At 43.0% G+C, this 22,945-nt stretch overlaps 1 protein-coding gene across 2 annotated transcripts in view; it reads left to right on the forward strand.

Annotated features, from left to right (window-relative positions):
• Window positions 1-665: 665 nt before the first annotated feature.
• stard9 (StAR-related lipid transfer (START) domain containing 9) overlaps window positions 666-22,945 on the forward strand; it is a 36,572-nt gene continuing 14,292 nt past the window's right edge. The window contains exons 1-21 of one of the 2 annotated variants that reach the window (XM_029258771.1): window positions 666-920; window positions 3,604-3,673; window positions 6,692-6,808; window positions 13,841-13,957; window positions 14,114-14,146; window positions 14,279-14,340; window positions 14,600-14,709; window positions 16,115-16,257; window positions 16,472-16,539; window positions 16,928-17,025; window positions 17,204-17,404; window positions 17,574-17,671; window positions 17,780-17,857; window positions 18,118-18,195; window positions 18,308-18,487; window positions 19,574-19,625; window positions 19,786-19,911; window positions 20,056-20,138; window positions 20,231-20,292; window positions 21,445-21,626; window positions 22,316-22,775. In XM_029258771.1, coding sequence (XP_029114604.1) covers window positions 874-920; window positions 3,604-3,673; window positions 6,692-6,808; window positions 13,841-13,957; window positions 14,114-14,146; window positions 14,279-14,340; window positions 14,600-14,709; window positions 16,115-16,257; window positions 16,472-16,539; window positions 16,928-17,025; window positions 17,204-17,404; window positions 17,574-17,671; window positions 17,780-17,857; window positions 18,118-18,195; window positions 18,308-18,487; window positions 19,574-19,625; window positions 19,786-19,911; window positions 20,056-20,138; window positions 20,231-20,292; window positions 21,445-21,626; window positions 22,316-22,775 — 2,465 coding nt within the window. In that variant the 5' untranslated portion in view covers window positions 666-873. Of the gene's footprint in view, window positions 921-1,710; window positions 1,761-3,603; window positions 3,674-6,691; window positions 6,809-13,840; window positions 13,958-14,113; window positions 14,147-14,278; window positions 14,341-14,599; window positions 14,710-16,114; window positions 16,258-16,471; window positions 16,540-16,927; window positions 17,026-17,203; window positions 17,405-17,573; window positions 17,672-17,779; window positions 17,858-18,117; window positions 18,196-18,307; window positions 18,488-19,573; window positions 19,626-19,785; window positions 19,912-20,055; window positions 20,139-20,230; window positions 20,293-21,444; window positions 21,627-22,315; window positions 22,776-22,945 lie in introns of those variants that run through there. The other variant, XM_029258772.1, reaches the window with a different exon arrangement.

The raw sequence follows: 22,945 nt of genomic DNA on the forward strand, positions 1-22,945 counted from the left end.
ATGTAAAAGACTGATAAATGAAATGGGAACTGGCATGTTTGGATGGTTTTGTAATGAGCCTGCAGGTACAAACTTAATTTGTCAATGTAATGTAGAAATAAATTTGTACTATAAGAGGCAAAAATATATGGAACAGTTTTAATGGTCAAATACAATCCAAATCCACAGACGGAGCCAACTTGCTGCCTTTTTTTTTTTTTTTTTTTAATCTCTCACTCCTCTGACATGTCCAAGTAGACGCGGCGTTGATCAGTCTTACTATGCTTTACATATTGATACAGCAGGGTATTGTACATTCGTAATTCAGGCTAAGTACCTTCATTTATCGGGAGTGGGAGTTAAGCAGCGACGGCGTGCAGAAGGCGATCTGGTCCGAGTCAGAACTCAGCGCGGCCTGTTCGTTGTTATTCCTCAGCTCGTTGTTTGTTTCCTGTGGCGCACTGGAGGTCTCATTCGCTTATTTATGGCCATGTACTTACTTATGTTATTTACTGAAGTAACTTTTCTCCAGGGACCCCGCCCCTACATCGCTGTAGAGCAGACAAATGAAACGTAAGAGTAAACAGACGGTAAAGCCAAGAGGAGAATGGGGACGGCCCACCTCGCGCCAGTCCCTCCCGCTTTCCCTCCCCGCGCGCGCGCGCTCTCCTCAGCCCGCAGGAAGTCGCACGGAGCGCCTCGCGCTGCGGCAGCCGGACAGCGCGGGACGGGACCGGAGACCCTGAGCTCTGAGGCATGGCCTGAGCTCCAGCTAAAGGGCTGCTTTCGCCCCTCGTTCCACTCGTTTCCATACAGTTATCTGGAGCTTTTAATCATGTGAATGCGTCGCTGCAGGAGCAGACGAGACTCGGTCGAAGGAAAATCGCTATCATCATGTCAAACGTGCAGGTCGCGATTCGGGTTCGACCCCTGAGCGCGAGGTAAGGTTGTGATACCGGCGGCGCCCCCCGCTGTGTGTGTGTGTGTGTCTGTGTGTGTCGGGTCAAAACGCGTTTTAAAAGGTGTATCTGCTGGCAGCGCTGTTTGAATTCGCTACTCAGTTCGGCACACTTACTTCGTGACACAGCGACGGTCGACGCGGCAAAGCAAAGCGGTACGAGGACTCGAGCGCCGAGGCGCGTGGACCGTGGACGTGGTGTCGCTGAGCGCTCTCTCTCCTTGTCTCACACTCTGACTGATTCTGAATGAGGAAACCTGACAAAATCGGTACCGGAGTCACTCAGGCAGCCGCGGAAAAGACAAGCCCTGACTTTGCAGTCCATCCATCCCCTCAGGACAGGGGTATCTGTCACATAAAGAATTATTGCCTTATATTAAATAACAGGCTACAGATGGAACACACTTGACTTGTCAATCAATGTGTCCCTGTTACATTTTCCTTGAATCCAGAGTAAAACCCAAGACTACTATGACAACACGTCATGCCGTTGACTCAGTTTAGCACATTTTATCATGAAATCAGTGTTCCGAATCATGTCTCCCGCATGTCATGTGCTGTTCATGTTTACTTGAGCTTCAGCCATAAAGTGGGAGGGTGGAGGACTTTCCCCCCAGATGTTTTCCTTTTTTTTGTTCCTTCACATGCATTCATTCCCCACTCGCTTCACAGCTGTATATGTGTTAGCATGGCAGTAATACAAAAAAAGGAGAAACGCTTATTGACTTGCTGATATGTAGCCACCCCCCACTGCGATTAAGCAAAATTACAGCAAGCAGCATGCTGAGTTTATACTCTCAGGAGGAATGGAGGTGGGCTCACGGTAGGGAGCGGAAACCGGTGGAGAAAAAGGCTGTTGTTTATCTGTGTCCTCTCCGTGCCTTCTGCATCTTGTGGTGCAGCCTCGAAATACGGCGTGAAGGAAAGCATCTGCTCTGTTTTGGATGACGGAGGATCTGTGTAACTCTTGTTACTAGATTGTCCAAGTACTGTCCTTCAGCACTCATTTTCTCTTCTGTTTGTGTGTCTATGTGAGAGGTAGAGGCGTGACAGCAAATGTAACTGTAATTGTATACTCGAAAAAGCTCTTATTTAAGCTGTGCTCAGTATAATGTCGGGGTCGCTGACGTTACGAGTGCTGAAAACAACAGCACGCTGAGCATTGTTTGGGTGACTGGGTGTCCCACGTGGTGGAACAAAAGAAAAATGGCGATGTGTGGAGATCCTCTGCTCTGTTTTCTACCAAACAGGCTGAGTGACAAGACCCAAAGTCATGGGAGGGTCTATTCCATGACCACTTCTTTTAGTTTTGTGCCGTTTCACAGGGCCTTCCCCTTGAAATCTGCTGTCTGGGCTTGAATTTCACGTTGTTGCATCAGAAGTGCTTGGATTCTGCAACTGGAACACAGCTGCTCCAGCTGTGAAGTTTTATCCCACAGAGCTACGAATGCATTCTTGTGTTTTTTTGGGTAGTAGTTCCTTCCGTGTCTGTAGTTGACTGCAAAGCTGTCATCTGTTGTTACAGACATTGCTGGTTTGGTTTAGAGAGATGTCATGACACGATTGATTAATTTTTTTGACCATATTGGTAGAGCTAGTTTGTTTTGCTTTATTTTTAATAACTTCTGAAAGCTCTTTGGAAGGTTTCTGTCTGTTCGTTCATTTTTTTTTTTTTTGTACTCTGTGATCAAATTGATTTCCGATCGTGGCTTGTCTTTACACCTCAAAAATCGTACAATTTCAAAATCCATCCAGCTGTGTCACAAATAACAGTCTTTAGTCACAGGGAAGATTTCTGCACTTGTCATGTGTCAGTAGTGTTTTAGTTTACTGTACACCTCCTGGCATGAGAACCAATTGAGCAGCATTAGGACAGTTTGATGTTGATGCCCGAAGCAATTGGACAGCAGTGTGTGACAGTGCGTTACTGCAGTTGCAAAGCTGTATCTTTCGGATGAATCTGTTCTCATGGGTTTACATCCGAAGTCAGGGACAGTTTTTCTGTGCAGCTCTTTGTTCTAGCTGGACTGAAGGCAGAGTCTAAAGCCCAGCCAAGGTCATATGTCCATTACATCTCTTACTTCCTTAACCTACAAACTCATAGAGATAGACTGTTCTGTATTTTCCCAGCACTTGCTGTGTTGTGTAGCCTTAACCAAACAGCATCTCGTTCGTGGATAGCTGTACACACGAGTAAATATATTTAATAATAAGGTGGATGAAGGTTAGGTGAGCAGCTGCAGCAGGTTCTGTATGTTGTAAATAAAAAAAGTAGCAGAAAAAAATTACTTGTAAGAAATTGTGAATATAGGTCACTCCTTGCTATGTCAGAGGGAACAATGGCATTTTGTTGCGTTCAGATGGGAGGCATGGAGTGAATCCAGAAGATGCTGAGTTGTAAGTTGTAAAGGTCGTACAGCATATCAAACTGGGCTGTTCCCATTTATAGCCTAGAGTGTTAAGTTGTTCACACACAACTAGCCCTTCCGTAGTCTTGAGGGCTAAATCACAATTGTTGTCCCTCATGAAAGTAGTATCTTGATGTTTGAATCTTTCTGTCACCCATGACTTTCTAGTTTTTGAGGCTGTATGTGTTCCCAACTCTCTATCTTGATACCTGAAGTGGGATCTATAAGGAACTGACTCATCTTCTTTTGTTGCCCCAGGGAGACAATGGAAGGAGGGCAGATAGTTGTACAAGTGGAGGACAAGGTGGTCCAGATAAGGAACATGAAGGTAGGTGCTTGTCTGCACTGTCATTACTCATAATTTGGGTCTACAATGATTATAAATGCACACATACATGCTGTGTGTATGTACATGTTTTGTAAGTAATGCGTAAGCTGATAAATGGGGGAATTATCCCTACAATAGTCATGTTACTTAATATTTACATGTTATAGGATAGGAGTGTACTCTGAGGGAGTATGTTAGAAGGAGGACTTGGCAGAACCTGAAAGGGAAGGAGGTGTGGGTGTCCTTACGGGATGTTTACACGTTAAGGTTGACCAGTTCCTGCTCAATTACGACAGTGTTTACTGCAAGTTCTCAGATCCCTTGCAAATACATGGAAACATACACACACACATTATGCATCCAAGTGCAGAGCAGTCTCTGGGTATTACAGTGCCAGAGACAACCCCATGGGTAGATGCTGCCTGCAGTTCAGCGGAAAGTACATTACGTTGAACACGACCTCCTTTTGCAGTCACCTGTCAAGTCCGGGAGTCAGCATTTTTGGAATCTTGGTAAAATATCAAGTGCCTGCAGATATATCATCTCCACTGGTTTGCAAAGTCTGTATGGACACCTCTTCTGTGGGTGTATAAGGGTGTATTCCAAAAACAACAAAGGATGAAATGTTTGCTTAGTTTCAGACTTTTTTCAGAATACTTGAGTTTTTAAAAGTAAACTCAGGGGTCCAGGCGTCATGATCCAGTGCTCTCTCTGTTACTTTGTATGCCCTTATTCCTCGCACAATGAAGTCCTGTACAATTAAAAACAGGTATAGTGGCTTGTGAAAATAAATACCCATTTTTCATGCAACTGGCTATTCATTTTAGCACTGCAGTATTTTTGCCTGTAATACAATCACTCTACTTCCATAATTCCTGTGACAAAGACATAATAGGCAGTATAACCATGCACGTGCACTCAATCCCAAATAGGTGATTTCAATAAAATTACAGAACACTTTCATCTAACTAGAATGTCTAAGAACTTATCTGTGCTTAAGGCAGTTAATCCAGTCATATTAACAGTCTCATGCAATTACAACCATCAGGTAATGTCAATCTAATATTGCCACCTGAAAATTATTATTATGTTTATCTGATGCTTTTCTCCAAAGCAGCTTGCAGCTTTTGGTGTTAAGCTACGTACAGTTATTTACCCATTTATACAACAGGATAATTTTTACTGAAGCAGTTCAGGGTAGGTATCTTGATCAAGGATACTACAGCAGGGGGAGGAATTTGAACCTGGGTCACTGAGTCCTTATACAATAGAAAAAAAAACTATAAATTTGTAAATGTTGTCTCATTTAGTTATTTAAATCATATGGACGGTGTGTGTTCTTTGAGGGAGCAGGATGAAGGGCAGTTGCATAATGTGTGTGAGACTTGTGTTTTATTTGTGCTGCTGATTGAAATGGTGACTGGTGAGAGATGACGATGACTTCTCCATACGGGGAAGGTTGATCTGGGAAGCAGTTTCTCTCTGTCATGAATGATTCTCTGTTCTCGTTCTCAGGGCCACATGTCTTCCTATTGCAGGGAAAGGTTTAACTAAACGGTGATGGGTTCATTGTCCATCTTTGCTTCAAGCTGCATTCTGCCGCGCCCATGCTTAGCCATAGCCATAGGCATGCATATCACATGAAAGAGAATCAAACATTTCGGTTATTTTCTGTGACCACATCATGTCATGTTTCCATGTTTCATTTCATGTTTCCTCTGGTTTCTATGGTATTCTTTAAGGTTTATGAAAACTTTTTCTGGGTGCACCACCCAGAAACCTCTGTCACAATATTGTTAACTTTTACATTGCATACACTGTGGAAAAGTACATTTAAGAATGAGAGAAGAGAACCAAAGAGCTGGAAAGAAATCTTGTGTTCTGCCCAAGCAGAGTTCCACACAAACGCCGCAGCTCCATTTCCAAGCCGTTAATGCCGGCAGCCGACCTGTGTAACAGCAGCACTTCCAGGCTTTGTACGGAGCCAATGGGTTGTGAGTAATGAACTTCCAGGCCGGCCGCACAGCCTCGCTGCAGCAGGAATAGGATTCAAGCAGAAAAGCCCAGGCGTTTTGTTAAAGCAGTTTGCTGAGTGCTGGTCTGGGATCAGTATATATGGTCAGTTTGGTTTCCTTGCCATGAGGTGGCTAAGGTAACAGTTGCAAGTTCAGAACTTATTCACTGAAGACTACATTGGGGGCTGCTGGATTAGTGAACAGTGTTCTCCAAATCCATAGTGGGTGCCTCTTCAGACAGACACTTTATTGTAATCTTTTTGGATGAGACCCAGCTGGAATGTGCCTAAGCAGGCCATGTGTGTATGGCCAAGTGCACTAGCAGCAAACGCAACATTGCCTGAAACAAAGAGTCCTGAACCTCAGGCATATTGGCACATGTTTGTGCATGGCCACTGGGCATCATGTAGCGTAGAGCAAACAGGAACTGCAGCCAGTGCATTTCTGATATCACTACATCTGCTCTGTTTGTGTTTGTTTATGCAGCTTGCAGTAGTGCTCTTCCCCCAGCAGTTTATGTAATTGGTTATCATAAATCGGTTTTATTTGTAACATTTGATAACTTCCACTTCATGACCAGTGTGGTACAGATGATTTATATTTTAGAGTAGCTCATAATTATACTTTGGTTTTTTTTTTTTTTTTCGCTTTACATATTTAAAACCAAGCCCTTTTATTTAATAGCAAATTTATTTCAAATTACTTAGCATTGTTGCATTGAAATATTATTACTTCTTGGTCCAACTTAAGCATTTCTTCAAGCAGGCAGCTCTTAGAAATTGAAGTGGCAACCTTTTGGTTACAAATCCAATTCTTCAACTGCTAAGAACATGACACCAAATTTTTCCCCCCACCTTTTTTTAACTTATGAGACATTAATAATATAAATTTACCTTTTGTATCAGAAATGGAGAATCTGCCAAAGGGAACACTAATTGCATTTATTGCAGTCCATGTTAATGTAGTATTGAAACTCATTCACAGACCACTTGTCTTTTTTCAGCTGGATGGACGACTGAATGGTCATGCAGACTCCAGAGAGAAGGTGACGGAGTTTGGATTTGACTACTGCTACTGGTCTGTGGACCCTGAGAGCCCAAAATATGCATCGCAGGAAGAGGTAAGGCCCCCAAGTGTGTGTCTCTCAGGATTCGGGGAATGTCTGTGACAGTGCTAGCAGAAGTGTTTTTGAAGACCTCAGCAGTGCGACATGAACCATCGCTGTAACAGCTGTTACCTGATGGTGCGATGGTTTCACTGTCACTGAGAAATGTGAGGGCTGAAGTGATAACAAAGCATCTGTCTGATTTTTCTAGGACATGCCAAGACAGTCATGTCCACACATTTACCTTGTATTCCAACATTCATTAGGTTAACTGAAGGTGTTTGGCGAGAAAAAATATGCTGCCTGGCTATTTCAGGCAAAATTAGTAGCTGTTAGGAACATACCCGAGTGACTAAATTATGCAAATCTCATGAGCAACAAAATAATAATAATGAGAATTTAAACAACTGTTTGAAGGGAATAGGATGTTTCACCCTTTCAAGTACAGCAAGGTTGACATCGCTCTGTAGGTGCTGGTTTAGAGCAGCCTTCTCCTTTACCTTCTCCTAGGCTGGTCTGTGGGTGATAAGATCTACTTATGTTATCGGGCTCTGCCCTTCCTTTTGGCTAAAAAGGATAAACTGTGTATAATCACTGGCGTAACCCTGTTTCCGTCACAGTGGTGAAAGTAAAGAAAGTCATGTGATCAAAGGTGACTGAATGTGTGTTCGTGTGGCATTCTGAATCATGTCAACTCTTCTGCTGTTATATTGTAAGTGCATGAAAATTACTTATCTTCATTTCTGGCATGAAGGCTGACATTTGTCCTTCTTGCAAAGGACAGCATTGTTCTCAAGCTTTGCCAGTTCTGCGTACTTTGTCTGAACGTCATCCCCACTGGGATGGAATCTGTAACAGGAAGTGGGAGCCTTAACCCCTTTGCTTGCTCTGCCCTGCCCCCCCAGCCCCTTAGGCATGGACGGGTTCTGCGCTGTCACTGTGTCATCCCAACCCCCACACCAGTTGCAGCCCACGTTCAGAGACTGATATTGGCAAAGCAGTGCTTTTGTCCCTTAGTTCCCCAATTTTGCTCCGTCAGGGGCTTGTCATGGCCCACTAACAACATTCCACATGCTGGCATGGGTGGGTCAGTGCCGAAGAATCACTCCTCTGTTCTCAGGGCTGAAAACTTGACTGCTGCTCAGTACACTGTCCTCCCCAGGGTCCTGGAGGGGGTGGAGAGGTATAGACCTCGCACTGACTTTGATTATGTTCTTTAGCTTTTGAGAATTCCTTCTAAGGTATTCTGGTCAACTCAGACATCTACCCCACCGATGCCATATCATCTTTTACTTAGCTCATAAACATATTACTAAAATTTAACAGCCTTTTGAATTTATCTGCTCTGTATGTGATTTGTCACCGAATAGCAGTGGTACTATCAGAGTCCCCTCTTCCAACAGGTTTGAGCTTTAAATTTTTTTTTTTAGCTCAGATCTGCCAGCTGTGGAACATGTATTTGAGCAAAATAAAAAAAAATTCAGAGTAAAGCTTTCTAGAAGAATGCATCTTCCCACAGACAGACCAGTCGCCATCACAGCGAGCAGCAGAACAAACCCAACAGGTTAGCTCTGAAGCAGAATGGAAGTTTCTTCCCCCAGGCCTCCTGGTCCTTTTCACAAAACCAGTGCATCCATTGCCATCCCTTCACCACACCCTTCCCCCACATTTTCAGTAGGATTTGCTTGCTACTTGTGGTAAAGGATAGCTCTGTCTTACCCCTACTGCTTGGCATTCAGTGTACCCTTGCTGAAGTGAGATGGTCAGGTCCCCTGGAGGCCTGTGTGTGATTGTATATGCATTCCAATTTAGGCTGGCCGGGGGATGTTTTTGAAGGTGTTAAAGGGGATAAGTCAGAGAATAAAGAAGACAAAGACAAGTAATTGAACCCTGCTGTCAAGCTGGGAGAGGAAAACATTTTTAGTTGTATGCCTCATGCAGTTCTTAGAGCTCTCGCCTAGTGCAATAGTGTGGACAGGTACATGCAGGGACAAATGAAATCAGGATGAAGCCAACCAAAGGATCTTTAATATTATAGATAAACGATATGTAATAATACAGTATTTAGTTTTAATGTAGTTGTTGTGCAACTATTAACTGCTGCAAAGAATATTGTTAATAATAAGTAGGTTGATCAGACATCATGCTAATCCACTGTTACAATAGATTAAGGCCTAATTCAGTGAATCTGGAGTAAAGAAATGAAGGCTAATAGCTGCACATGGGGAGCGATGGAAATTTGGAAGTCATGCAGTGCTGGTGGGGGATGGTGTGAAACTTGCCAGAAACAGTCTTCATCTTGCCAGAAGAACAGCTGCCTTGGTTAAATGGCCTGCTCATTTTTCACAGCGAAATCTCACTCGGAGGACTGAGCACAAAGCTGTTTTTCATTTTCCAGTGAAGTCAGAAGTCCAGCCTTTCCCACCCCCACTCTTTTCCTCTCTCCCTGTCCTAACGGAGTGCTTCACTTAATGGTACGCCGTATTTCTGGGTTTGTGTGTCGCAAGTGGATAGGACCGCTGTAGAACAGCTGCAACGTCCTTCATGTGCTCTGCAGCCAGTGGAATGCATCTCAAGTGCTGATCTGTTTATGGAACTTCAACCGATCAGACTTTATGTTTTCATTTACACTTCTCCCAAAATACTGCTGTAAAATACTTGCTTGTACAGCTTGTATACGCTTTTTTGCATGTTCTATCATATATATATATATATGGTTGTCATGAAAGTAAATTTGAGAGCCCTAATCTGTTACATTATGCCAGACCTCTTAAACTGGCAATAGAAGGCCTTTCCCCAGTTCTGGGGTGGATTTTTGATGGGAGACCGTTTTATACTTTCAAGCTCAAAAATATGGCTAGACTTGCTTGTACTTCAGTGCCAAATTGGTCTTAAATTCTTCTGCTGTATGTTGAAATAATTCACCTCTGCAGGAGCTAAATCACTTAAAGGACATTATGGGCACCAGTAACGTCATGGAAATTCTTTCTGCTGTCTTTTTTTTTTTTCTTGAACTTACAGACCAGTTGCCGCAACAGTTGGAATCAAGGAATACTGGGATGAACATTGATGGCATAGTTGGGTGTATGTGTATGTGTGCATATGTGTTGGTGGGGGGGATGTGAAAGATCGAGAACAGTGTCCGTTTAGTCTCCTGAATCCAACCCCTCTTCCTTCCATGAAAATCTGACCTACAATTCAGTTAAAAGATGACAAACAGAATAGAATTGAACTTCAGCCAACAAATGTCCTCCCTCTTGTTCTCCCTCTGCCTCTCCCTCACTGTCTTTCTGTCTTCCTCTCACTTCATAACTGTCTTCATTCTCTCTCCCTGTTTTGCCTTTTGGTGCTTTATGTTAAATATGTTTTAATTTTTTCTCACTGGAATTTAATGAGAAAAGTTCTTTCAGAACAAAAGCAGCTGTGCATGTGCACAAGCACTTGTTTGCATAACCCAGTAGGACAGCGTGAGAAAAGCTGAGTGTTGTGCACCAGGGTTGCAGTGTCCAGCGCTTCCCCTGACTAGCAGCCATCGACCGTGGCTTCCTTCTAGTCTGAGTTCAGGGCGGCTCCCGTGGTTCGGTTCTGTCCGTAACAAGAGGCATCAAGGCTCCGTTTGCTTCAAAGAGGGTGTCCCCACCACACTCTGGGCGCCATCCAGCTGGTGTCTCGTGCGGGCGTTGTCTGCGGGTTTTTATTACAAGGCTCTCTCCGTGTGTCCTTAAAGAGCGATTTATAGCTCCTGTCTGGGGAGGGGGCCCTCTTGCATTCGGTGCACATAAAGGTCTTCAAAGACTGGGAAGCGATTGAGAGGACAGTCACACATGTGGGCGCACCCCTGGTCAAACCCCTGATCATATGTAATCGCCACATCTGTGTCCAGATGGTTTTCATCATAACTCTTTCCGTCCTTAATTGAAATTCCGAGGTCTTTGAAACATTTGCTAGATTGAATACACAGAATACTGTGCAAAACCCGTCTTTTCTCAGAAAGCGCCTGGCTATGATATTCTTCTGAATTGATTCCTACGAAAATCGCGTCTTCCTCCTGAATTCACACCCCATACACTGTCTGACCTTTTCCTCATACCGACACACTTTTAGACTACAGCTCTGGTCATCTTCCTTTCCTGTCCTCACGCAAGCTAATAGCTTTGACCTCGGCATCTGTGTCAAGTGTGTTCTATATTTTGCATTTTTTTAAGGTTTTTTTTTTTTTTTCCTGTTTAAACTACTAAGTAATTATTCATTGTTCACATGGTTTCCCCTGGGCCTGCTGAAACAGTACACTTTTTCCAACATGTTTTCCAAGACACACTTAGAAACAGACGGATTTACAAGCACACAGACCCTCCAGCTTCCTGTTGATCTGAAGGTGTAGTCTGGCTTGAGAGCATCGTGAACTAGGGCTCTGGAGATGTCCAGATCACTGTGGGGAGCTGGAGTCTGAACTTCATTTTAACCTGAAACCTTACACCTACTTAATCAGACACGTGTTTTTATACGTTCAAATTTTTGGTGTTGATTTTTCTGCAGAAAAATTTAAAATATGAGGTTAAATAATGTCTGAATTCAACCTCAGCCTTTTTTCTTCTGAAAATGCGAAAATCAGACAGGATGTGCTCACCTTCTAATAAAATGTAATAATAAACAAAACTGAAATAAGTTGTAATATTGCTAAAGTCGTACTGTTCCCTCTTAGGATAACACTTGTGTATTCTGTCCAGTATGGTATAATACTTTACAAAACAGCTTTATGTTGTACTGATCTGTGATGAAGTTGTTAAATCAGGAACAAATGAAGAGAAGTAAGGCGTTTACCCAAAAAAGGCTTTTGACAATTTTTTAACACAGTTCACAGAAAAAGAAGATAATCTAAAACAGTCATTAAATTTTACAATTGCAGTTTTGTCCCATCATTTTTATCCCCTTTTTATTTTAATAATAAACTAAATATGCCTTTGTCTTTTCTTTCTACACACACACACACTTTCTGAACCACTTGTCCCACACGGGGTCGCGGGGAACCGGAGCCTAACCCGGCAACTCAGGGCGTAGGCCCGGAGGGGGAGGGGACACACCCAGGACGGGACGCCAGTCCGTCGCAAGGCACCCCAAGCGGGGCTCGAACCCCAGACCCACTGGAGAGCAGGACCTGGTCCAACCCACTGCGCCACCCCCCCCCTTATCTTTCTATATGGTCTAAAATTCAATCGTAAAAAATGTGTGTGTGTTTGCGAACTTTGTGTGCTAGTGCAGAGGTCTTTGTTTGTTTGTTGAAGCAATTGCTAAATGCCATACTGTGGAGAGGCTCAGAGCTGCATAGTTTTACTTTGCTTTGGAGAAATGTTTCTTCCAAATTATCAATATGTATGTTCACTGTCTTATATTAAAATGCAGAAAAATAATCCTTAACTGTTTCATGTATTTATGTTTTTTGTAACAGACCTGAATTGGTCATACCTTGGCGGTTTTAGTCCAGTGCTGTACTGTATCCCGATTTAATAAGGTCACTGGCTGCCGCTTCCCTCTGGTGTAGTTGAAAGCTGTGGTTTTCAACAGTAATAAAGGGCAGAAGTGATTCGTCAGTTACCTTAATTACTGTGTCTTTTTCGCACTCACAGGGGGTCGCTTCGGATCTTTGTCAATCAACAAAAGCCTTGCGCAAGCGGTTAATTTAAAACAACCCCACAGAGTACTGGGAGCCAGATCAGTTGAGGCTCCTTAAACATTGTGGAATGTGCTTCTTCTGCAATTAAGGTTTATGAAAAATCTATTAATAGTATGACTTGAATACACCCAATCTTCAGACTGACCTGTGTAAAGAGTTTTTTTTATGAAATTGCTGAGGTGTAACTGGCAGTATGGTGTACTGCCCAGTGAGTTATTTGCATCTATATCATGTGTTGATGTGTAGGTGTAACTGAAACCAAAGTTAGCTATAATGCCTGGGTGTTGCAGGGATATAAATGGCACAGGGTTGTGTGTGTATATGTGTGTGTGTACGTAATCGAACTGCACTGTATTTGGCTTCTGCTCGTCGAACGCCTTGGTCTGCTTTTGCATTGTACATTGACATGGTATCTTACAGATAGTTGGGACTAGAAGTCTCTAATTCATTTTGTTTGTACTTACAAAGTCACGTTTACTAATAAGTCACAGTCACTTAAAGCTGAATAATACAGACCTCTGTGTATTTATTTGAGCGTTAAGGTTAATGTGTCATGTTCCTTGTCTTTTAATTCATGGTGGACACTCAAGCAGAAGCATTGAATTAAGGTGGTCCCAAACTCCTGTTTTGTCTCTGTTCTGTTTGTCGTACTAGATGCATAAACACAGGTTGCTTTTGCACTGCAGCAGACAAATTTTACGAAAATACTAAAATTCTATAGCATGAGAAGCCAGAATGCAATGTGTTGTGATACAAACACAAAGAAATGCTAGTGTCTGTCCCTCATTTTGGTCTCTCTATTATGGCCTGTGGAAGGCAGTTTTGCATTCACTCAATTCATCTGTCACACAACTCTGTTTATTGACACTGGGCTCCCTCTTCCCTGGGCATCGTCTCCAAAGCCCTGGGCAGCATTAATGTGCAGCTGCCTTTCTCCTCCTTTCTATCTGGAAGGAAGTAATGAAAACAATGGCTCTTGCTAGTGTTCAGGCTCCCCGGTGCTTCTTGGGCTGTTTATTTTTCCCTGGTTGCTTTTTTTGCTTGCAGGACAGTGCTGTTTTTCCATCATTCCCTCACTCACCAGGTATAGATCTGCTCTCCTGATTCCTCCTGCTGGGAAGAGGGGGCTTTCTGAGCCCCGGTGCTGGATATGGGCCATTGCAAAAGTTCACACACATACTTAGATTTATAGGCATACCTGTGCACACACTCATAACATATAGAAAGTGATAGAGGAAAATGCAGGGTCACATTTTCTGCAGGCACGCAGAAAAATGTGTAGTAACATACAGATGTAGACATGTGCAGAAATATAAATGACCCTGCATATTTCCCCTGCGTCCTGCAGTTCATGCTGTTGCCCCTCTCCCTTTCAGGTGTTTCAGGACCTGGGTGTTTCCGTGCTAGCAGGTGCCTCTGAGGGCTATAACGTGTGTCTGTTTGCCTACGGGCAAACAGGTTCAGGGAAGACCTATACTATGATGGGCACACCGGTAAGTGGGCCTGAAACTAAAGGCTGCACAGGATACACTTCAGTCTATATTATGTTCCAACAACGATTGAGGCTCTGTTGGCTGTTTTAGGTCTGCTTGATACCACTTCGATCACTTGTGTCATTCTCATGATTCTTGTTAACTGTTTGTGCGCAGGATTCCACTGGCCTTACCCCTCGAATCTGTCAGGTGAGGCTGATTCTTCATCACATTCAAACAGCATTAAGATGCCATCACATATCCAGTATTACAGCTGTACTTTAAATCCAATGGGGTTGTGCAGTTGAGGTGATGGTATGAGCCCTACTCTCTTCCTTTTAGGGACTCTTTGGGACAGACAGCAGTCTTGCTGAAGGACAAGGCTCCTGCAGGGTGGAGATCAGGTGACCTGTATACTGTATCTTGGGGGTTCCTTTTAAAACTGCTCTACCACTGAGCTCTGGATTTTGCCCTTACTCCTTGAGTGCACTTCCTCTCTGTTATAACAGCGTGTACTATATACACCTCCGTCTGCCTCAGCTTTTGTTTGGCAAAAGACGACTATCTCAACATCATTTTCACCTGTCATGTTTTTTCTTTTTCTGTACTTTCCTCATTGCAAACACAAAAGCATGAACTTTGTTGTCCTCTCTCTATCCGTAGTTTTTTGGAGATCTACAACGAGCGTGTGCGAGACCTGCTGAGGTGCCCAGAGCAGAAGCCCAACACATTACGGGTTCGGGAGCACCCTGAGAAGGGCCCCTATGTCCAGGGTAGGTGGGGAAGGTGGCGAGGAGAAAGATGAATAAAAATGACTAACACCACCCCTGAAAAACGCAATAAGGAGGAGTGCATACTTTGCTCTGTCACCGAAAAGATTCAGGGCCATCTAAATGTTTGAAGCAAATTGAATAGCTTAGGGTCCTGGAGCACACAGCCTGATATGCTGCCTGTGGAACACAGGAAGTTCTACAGCGAAAATCAGCTGCAAAGTCCTCAACTCTTGGGCTTGAAAACAGTCAACTGTCTTTCAAGCAGCAGGAAATTGTTAACGAGCCAATGTGAACTTCACTTTGTCTTGATGTCTTTTTAAAATGTGCTTGGACTTCATGGACAGCATGGTGACTGCTGCTCGCTCTGTGTTTGCTAGTATTTTATATGGCTTTTTGTGTATTTTTAATGCGGTGGTAATTGGAAGAATAACCACGCTGTATGTTGCCGAGTACACCCGTGTGTGAACTGTAACTGCGTATATATTGCATTATCTTGCTTTGAACTCAAACTAAAACCAGAAGTTAATTGTGTGGGCTGCTGAAACATTTTTAAAAAAAGAAAAAAAAAAAACCTTGCTCCTCCCCTCTGTTTCTGCTTGTTGCCCCACATCCAGCATTTGTTTGTCTCAGGAGAAACAGTCAAGCAGGAAATGACATAATTCTGTTGGAAGCTAACCCCATATGTGGAGAGCCTAGATTAGCAGTCCTGGAGCTGTAGGCTCCCTCTCTTTCTCTCCCTCCTGTCCTGTTGTAGGGTCCTGCCATGGTACTGCACTGATTAAGAGGCATGAGTAACAAACTCAATGCACGTCTGTCTTTTTAATGAGATGATAATGTGACATGATACACACGCAAGGCCGAAAAGGAAATGTTCCTGTTTTTAAATTTGCAGATTAAAACATGTACCTACTTTCTTTTACCTTCAGGAAGTTCAGAAATTTTCAGTGAACGTTTTGAATCTGTATTTGCATTAGTGTATAAAAACAGGCTCCAAATACTGCTTTTTCTTGCTGTCTAGATTGGACATGTTTTGTTGGATTCCATGGAAGACTGCAGAGCCTGAGTTGGTCTGCTGTAGCAAGGCTGGTTCACACATCACCTCAGTTGTTCAGCCACAGGCAGCCTCAGCTCCGCTAGAGAGAGTGCTGTGCCTTCAGTTGTTCACTTATTTGATCTCATGTGGCTGATGTTCCACAATTCTGGCACCCTCGGGAACCCTGTCACCCAGTAAACAACAAGCTTGGGCAAGCCAGCTCACTCTGCTGCCCACATCCTTTCCAAGAACGCTGCTGCAGAATGTAGTTCTCAGGCATAGCCCCATCACTAAGGCTCTGAGAATCCTTCTCAATGTTGCTGAATACAGGTACTCTGGTTCACCCCATCCCCACCCCCTACCTCCTTCTAGGTCTGTTGCAGTACATCGTGTCAGACTACAAGCAGGCAGTCAAACTCCTGGAGATGGGCATCGGCAACCGCATGACCGCCACAACGCACATGCACGACGCCAGCAGCCGATCGCACGCCATCTTCAGTATTCAGTACACTCAGGTCATGCCCGGATAATCTGCCAGTTAGATGTCATGCTCATTTGTGTCACGCCTGATAAATCAATGCCAGTGAACACCATACAGGTCTTGCTTCATTAACCATCAATCACCTGTTTCAGCATGTTTTATATTCTGCAAACTTCTTCTGACGTCAAGTAGAGCTTAATGTGCACATCAGTTACAACTCTGTGATTGGATTTGTTTATGTATTGCAGGCTATTCTTGAAAACAACCTTCCGTCAGAAATTGTCAGCAAGATCAACCTGGTGGATCTTGCTGGCAGGTACGGCACAAGTTTGCACAGTGGTCTGCATCTGTTAGCTGACCAGCACTATGTGGTCAAAGCATGTGTCTAAGAATACAGTTAGAACTTTACTTTGCTTTTTACTAATTGGGGGAACCTGTGATTGTTCCTTTCAAGCATTTACATCCCAGACTGAGTCCCTTTCTATAACTAGCCTGCCGCCTAGTGGTTGCTTCTTGGTATTTTGTGCAAGTTTGTAAGATATGACAATGTGAGTGCTGGGCATTATAAAAGTACTTTAAGCATTCTGTTTTTTTTAAGTTCAGATGCAGTCAAATCACTAAGTTTTTTTTTTTTTTTTTTTTTTTTTTTTTTTTTTTTTCTCTTTACTCTTCTCACTTTTTTGGTCAATTTTTTGGTTTTACAGTGAAAGAGCTGACCCAAATTTCTGTCGGGATCGAATCACAGAGGGATCCAACATTAACAAGTCTCTGGTGACCTTGGGGATAGTTATCTCTGGCCTGGGTGAGTTTTGTCAGGGGGAGAGGAAATAGGGACTTTGGGACTCAGTAAGAGTAATGGTTGACTGTTTGTAGGCTGAAACATCTGGCACAACATTTCTGAGACTGAGATGTGAAACAGACTAAATATGGTTGAGGAGCTGTAGCCCTTACCGTGGCTCCCCTGGTGTGTTTGCCCACAGCCCAGAATTCCCAAATGTTCAGCAGCTGCCAGAGCATCAATAGCATGGCCAGTGAAGGCGAGGGCAGCACAGTGGGTAGCCAGTCAAGCTCACTGTCAGGGAGCACCCGGCGCCAGTGCTTCATCCCCTACAGAGACTCTGTCCTTACCTGGCTGCTCAAAGACAGCCTGGGGGGCAACTCCAGAACGATCATGATTGCCAGTAAGGCTCCACATCTGTTTCTTCTTGCGACCTCTGCTGAGTGTGTTGTTCCTGCTCTTGATAGTGCTGCTGCCGTCACAGCCATTTTCTTCTGTTATTGTTAGTGCTTTCTGGTTGTGATTTATGTTACTGGCATTTTCCTACTTTAATCATTCCCTGTCCCTTCCAGCCATCTCCCCATCCTGCAGCAGCTACAACGAGACTCTCAGCACGCTCCGCTATGCTGCTCATGCCAGGAACATTGTTAACAAGCCCCGTGTCAATGAGGTGGGGCAGTAGTTCTGCGTTTTATAGCATAATTCTACAATAGTACTTGCCTGAACAGTATGATTTCTTACGTATGTGTATTGAACTGTGGTGTTTGTTTTCTCGCAGGATGCCAATGTGAAGCTGATCAGGGAACTGCGAGAAGAAATTGATCGGTTGAAAAGCATGCTCTTGAGCTTCGAGATGGTAGTCGATAATCTGCTTTGTTGCAATCATGAAAAAGATCTTTGTCTTTCTGTTTTCAGTACTTTACTATGAGATAAGTTTTAAAAATGGCAAGAGTAAATGATTGGTCATTTGAATTACACTGCCGTTATGATAAAATACAAATGGAATTCAGTCCAAATTTATCTGGGGGCTTAAAAAAAACTTTAAGCCCGTAAGTCTTTCAAGTATGTGATGCTTTTCACAAAAATACTTGACCTTTGATCTTCTGTTGCCCACAGCAGCGAAACTCCAGTCCTTCTCTGAGTGACGACCGAGATGGGAGTTTCTCTGACATTGTCCTACAGAATGAACTGAAGGTCAGCGTTCGTAACTGGGGTACCTAGAGTCGTTCCCCCCCCCCCCCCACTACTGGCCCCTACCCCTGGGCTTGTGTTTAACTTCTGATACCACAGCCTTCCCTCCCACCAGGTGGAGCAGCTGACAAAGGACTGGTCAGAGCGCTGGCATGACCAGAAGGAGCTCCTGGAGCAATACAGTGTGGACATTGACCGCGACCGGGCAGGGTTCCTGATCCGCTCCCTCTTGCCGCATCTCATTGCCCTTGACCAGGATGTGCTGAACACAGGGGTCACCTTCTATCACCTCAGGGTATTGCTGCACACCATGTCAACACAGGGCACTGGATAGGAGGACACATTTACAGATGGCATACATGGTCCAGCAGTACTAATTTTTACTGGTTACAGTCCCCAGAATCTCAGCAGTCTTAGACATCCATAATTTTAATAATGACACAAACAAAATTAGTTGATTCAGTTAAGTGAATTAAAGCCAGTCTTTCCACTTTAATTACACACTTTATTTTAGTTATATGTTGTTAGAACTACTCTTTGAAGAATACTGATTGGCATGTTTGTGATGCTGGGATTTGGTTCATTGACAGTGTTTTAGGGTTTAGTAGTTTCTCTTTGGCTTAATAATAATGTAATGAAAATAAATTGCCAAATTCTCCTTGTCAGAGTTCTACTGGTACTTCTTATGAAACATTTTAAGGACTTTGCTTTGGCTTAAGTAGTTTCTCTTCTCTCATTTTCCACCTTACAAAGACTTGTGGTCTCATCCTTAACCTGAATCCTGTTTCTTTCTTGTCTCAACTAGATCTTTCCTTCCTGTCTTATTTCTCTTTTTCTACAATGTGTTTTTTCTCCAATGCCTGCTCTGTTCAGGTATAAAACATGCACAGGTAACTGCCTGCAACCTGGACATGAATTTTAACTAATTTTCTGTCTTCTTGTTTGTTGTAGTATACTGTCTGTAGTCTTTTTTTTAAGTTGTAGAACATTCTTAGTAGAAAGTAAATAGATGATCTGAGTTATTGCAGCTCCTTGTAGAATGACCCAAGGGAGTCCTCTGCTAATTGTGACAGCGAAGGCTTTGAAATTCCAGCATTTCCTGTTGGTGACAAAAATAATAAACTGCTTAAAATGCAGTGAAACTCAGTGTTATGTATTGCATTTCTTATGTTAAAGTTAATATGTATTTCTTCATCACTTAATATTTTGGAAACAGGTGATCCCTAGATTCTTTATGGTCTGGAGAAGTGTAAAAGATTAACAAAATTGTATGATAGCTGATGTTACAAAACACATTTCTTCACACTAGTAAGGTATTTTTTCCCCAGGGTTTTGTAATCTCCACCTGCATTTTATGAACTATAATTTCTTTCTCCCATAGGAAGGCATAACCAAGATAGGACCACATGATCTTGACGATGAACCCCAAATTGGTTGGTATCTAACAGTTTCATCTTTATACTCAGCCTTTCAACAAATGTTGCATTTCATATGTTCATGTGGCGTGGGATAATGTGAAATAATCCTGTGTCAGATATCTGTTCTGCCTGAAATTTCTTGGGTTTTGTAAATTGAAGTTGTTGCACTTTGTAGTTCTGCAAGGGGAGGCGAGATGTGAGATAGTGAACCAGTCTGGGGTTGTGATCTTGAAGCCGGTGTCTGGGACCGTCTGCATGGTCAATGGACGGGAGGTTACAGAACCATACCGACTGGCCCAAGGTGAAACAGCCTCTTTTGGCAGCCACTGTTGCTGTACATCTACTGCTTCTTCACAGATGCACTGCACAGACACGCTAAAATTTCTTTCAGCTAAAAGCAGATTAAATTTGTTGTTTTAAGCCTTGATACATTTTTCGCTCTTAGGGGCAATCATCACACTGGGGGATGTCCAAAAGTTTCGCTTCAACCACCCAGCAGAAGCAGCCATTTTAAGAGCACGAAGACGGGTAAGTGCTACAGACCTGAACTGGAACCTGCTGTTGCTGACATTGTTCTGTCTGGCAAGGTCCCCAAGCGGTGCCCTCTCTCCTCTCTGCAGGCCAGCGAAGGGGTGCTGGGTTGCTTCTCTTTGGATTTGAGCCACCTCGCACCTGATACCAGGTAAACAGGCAATGAACACAGAAAATACAGCAACGTCTGCAGATATACATTCCCATAATGACAAAATAATTTGAACTTAAGGATGAGGTCATTCGTCTTTAAGTAACTAAGTTCAGTTATGGGGACAGCAGATGGCATAGTGGTTAGAGCTGCTGCGTTTGGATCTGAAGGTCACAAATTCAAATCTCACCTAATTCTGTAGTACCCTGGAGAAAAGAGTCAAACAAATGAATAAATGTAATGAAAATTTGTAGTAAATTTGCAATCCACAGAGTTATAAGCAACTCCTTGCTGTTTTATGTTGTTTTTTTTTTTTAGTGTTGCTTATATTCTCGCATATGTTGCTTATGTGTTTACAAAATGATCAAACAAAAAACAGATTCACAAGTATCTGGTCAGAGAATAACATACGCAATTGATAACATACAAAATACTTTTTCAAAGTAACATAGTGAACATGCAAACAAAAAATAGATTTCAAATCTAGTTAATCTGTATGCTGTTAAACAAGACCACAACAGGAGAATGAGGTAAAAATAGACCAGTACATGCAGTCTCATCAGCAGACTGATATAATGAGCATCCTGGGCCCCTTACATCTTCAGGGCAGCTGGAGAAGACTCCTGAGAAGAGTATTTTTGCTTTGGGTGGCTTGGCTGTTGCTAGGCTACAGTAACGATGCTTCCTATAATGTGACTCTAGCATTTGGTTTTCTCTCTAATGACCTGTTTCTCTTTGTGGTATTTGTTTAGTTTATTTATTTCTTTATTTAATAAACTTTGAATAACTTAACTGCCAGAAAGCAGTTAAGCACTCAGAGAATGATCAATTATTGGTAAAAGTTATTGTGATTCTGTATAGACTTGGATTTTCTGGGGCTATATAAAAGTGATTTTCATACTTAATATTATTTGATTGTTTAATTTGCATTTATTTTACTGAAAACTTGGTCCCTTTAGAGGTGTATGTCTTGAAGGGCTGAAGACAAAAGTGCTCTATTCTGTTTCTCTGAGCCTTTTTATGTTCTCTGCTGTTTCTGGGTAATCTTTGTGTGTATATATGTATCCATCTTTCTATGTATCAAATTTTTTTCTATCTATATAAATACCTTCCTATGTGCTCCTTCTTACTTCCATTTCTCTATGTGTCCAGGGTAGAAAGAGACAGCAGCTGGGAGCAGGGTGACGACGGGCAGAGGGCCGTCCCATGGAAACGTGTAGAGGAGCAGCAGAGATATGTGCAGTGCCTCCGGGAGGAGATCCAGGTGGAGCAGCAGCGAGCAGAGTTGGACCTAGAGCGGGAGCAAGCACACCTGAGGCAGCAGCATAGAGAAAGTAAGCAAAGCTTTACCTTAATCACTCTTCATAGGTGCCACCTAATATTGATATTTGCTTATTTAGTTGCTTAGACAAAACTTTAATCCAGAATCTCATACGCATTTACTGATTCATGTTGGATATTTCATACTGCTGCATACAGTATCTGTTTTCAGAATTCTGAAACACACTTGTTCCAAAATTGGCTGTGGTTTTAGATGTGGGTTCAAATCCAGAACTTGCATGTTCTTCTGGTGTTCATGTACGTTTCCTCCCACAGTCAAAAGCTGTATGATTCAGATGAATTGTTGACTCTATGATGGCCATTGTATGTGAGTGTGTGCACACACATCTGTTCTCTGATGGACTGTGATAAGCTTGCCTTTAGCCCTATGCTTGCGGGATAGACTGTGGACCAGTACGATCCTGTACGGAATACACTCTTTGTGAAAATGGGTGACAGCTGAAAAGTTTTTGAAACAGGAAGAATTAGATATGCAGCACTATACCATGTATGATTCAGTGAATTCAGGATTCAGTTTTGAGATTTAACTAGGCTTAGTATCTGTCACAATATAGAAGAACACTGACTAAAAACACAGTGAGCCCCAGAGACCCAGCTTAGCGTTGAAAAAACTACTTTTTTAAAATGCATTAATTAAAATACCCAGCTGTATAAATTAGTAAAAATGAATGTTTATCCATAGTTCAGCAGTGGGTTCTCCAGGAGAAGCAACGTCTGTCAGCTGATGGGAAGAGGATAACAGAAGAGCCTGGGGTCCAGTCAGACCTAAATCTTCAGTCCCACCCTAAGGGCTTGGAGTTCAGTGGTCCCGAAGTTGAGGTCACAGACAAAGTGGTGGGAGCCAGGAAACAAGTTGTACAGGAGGAACTACTACGCCACCATGCCTTGCGCCGGGCTGAGAGCCGTGTGCGACAAAAGCGCTTGCGCTACCAGCTGCAGAGGATTGCTCGCAAACGTCTCCTGCTGGAAGCAAAGCGCGAGCTACAGCGCCTAGAGACTGCCCTTTCCCCTGAAGCCCCCTCATCACCTGAACCAGTGTTCCCGATGAAGACAAGGGCACCCGCACATCATGCCCTCCGCAGACACTCCTTCTCAGCAGACCTCCTGTCACGGCTGTATCCCAAACACACGCCGATATTTAGGTATCAGTATATGTTTTCATTTATCCACTGGAATGGATTGAAGATAATGTTGACTTTTAGCAGTATGATGATATTATAACTTCTCATTTTGAGCTTATTTGACTTTATTAATCTACTGTTATATCTGCAGTATCTTTTTATATCTGTAAGGAATCTGAGCATTTTACTGA

Source organism: Scleropages formosus, chromosome 15 (assembly GCF_900964775.1).
Source record: "Scleropages formosus chromosome 15, fSclFor1.1, whole genome shotgun sequence".
Classification (NCBI taxonomy): Eukaryota; Metazoa; Chordata; class Actinopteri; order Osteoglossiformes; family Osteoglossidae; genus Scleropages; species Scleropages formosus.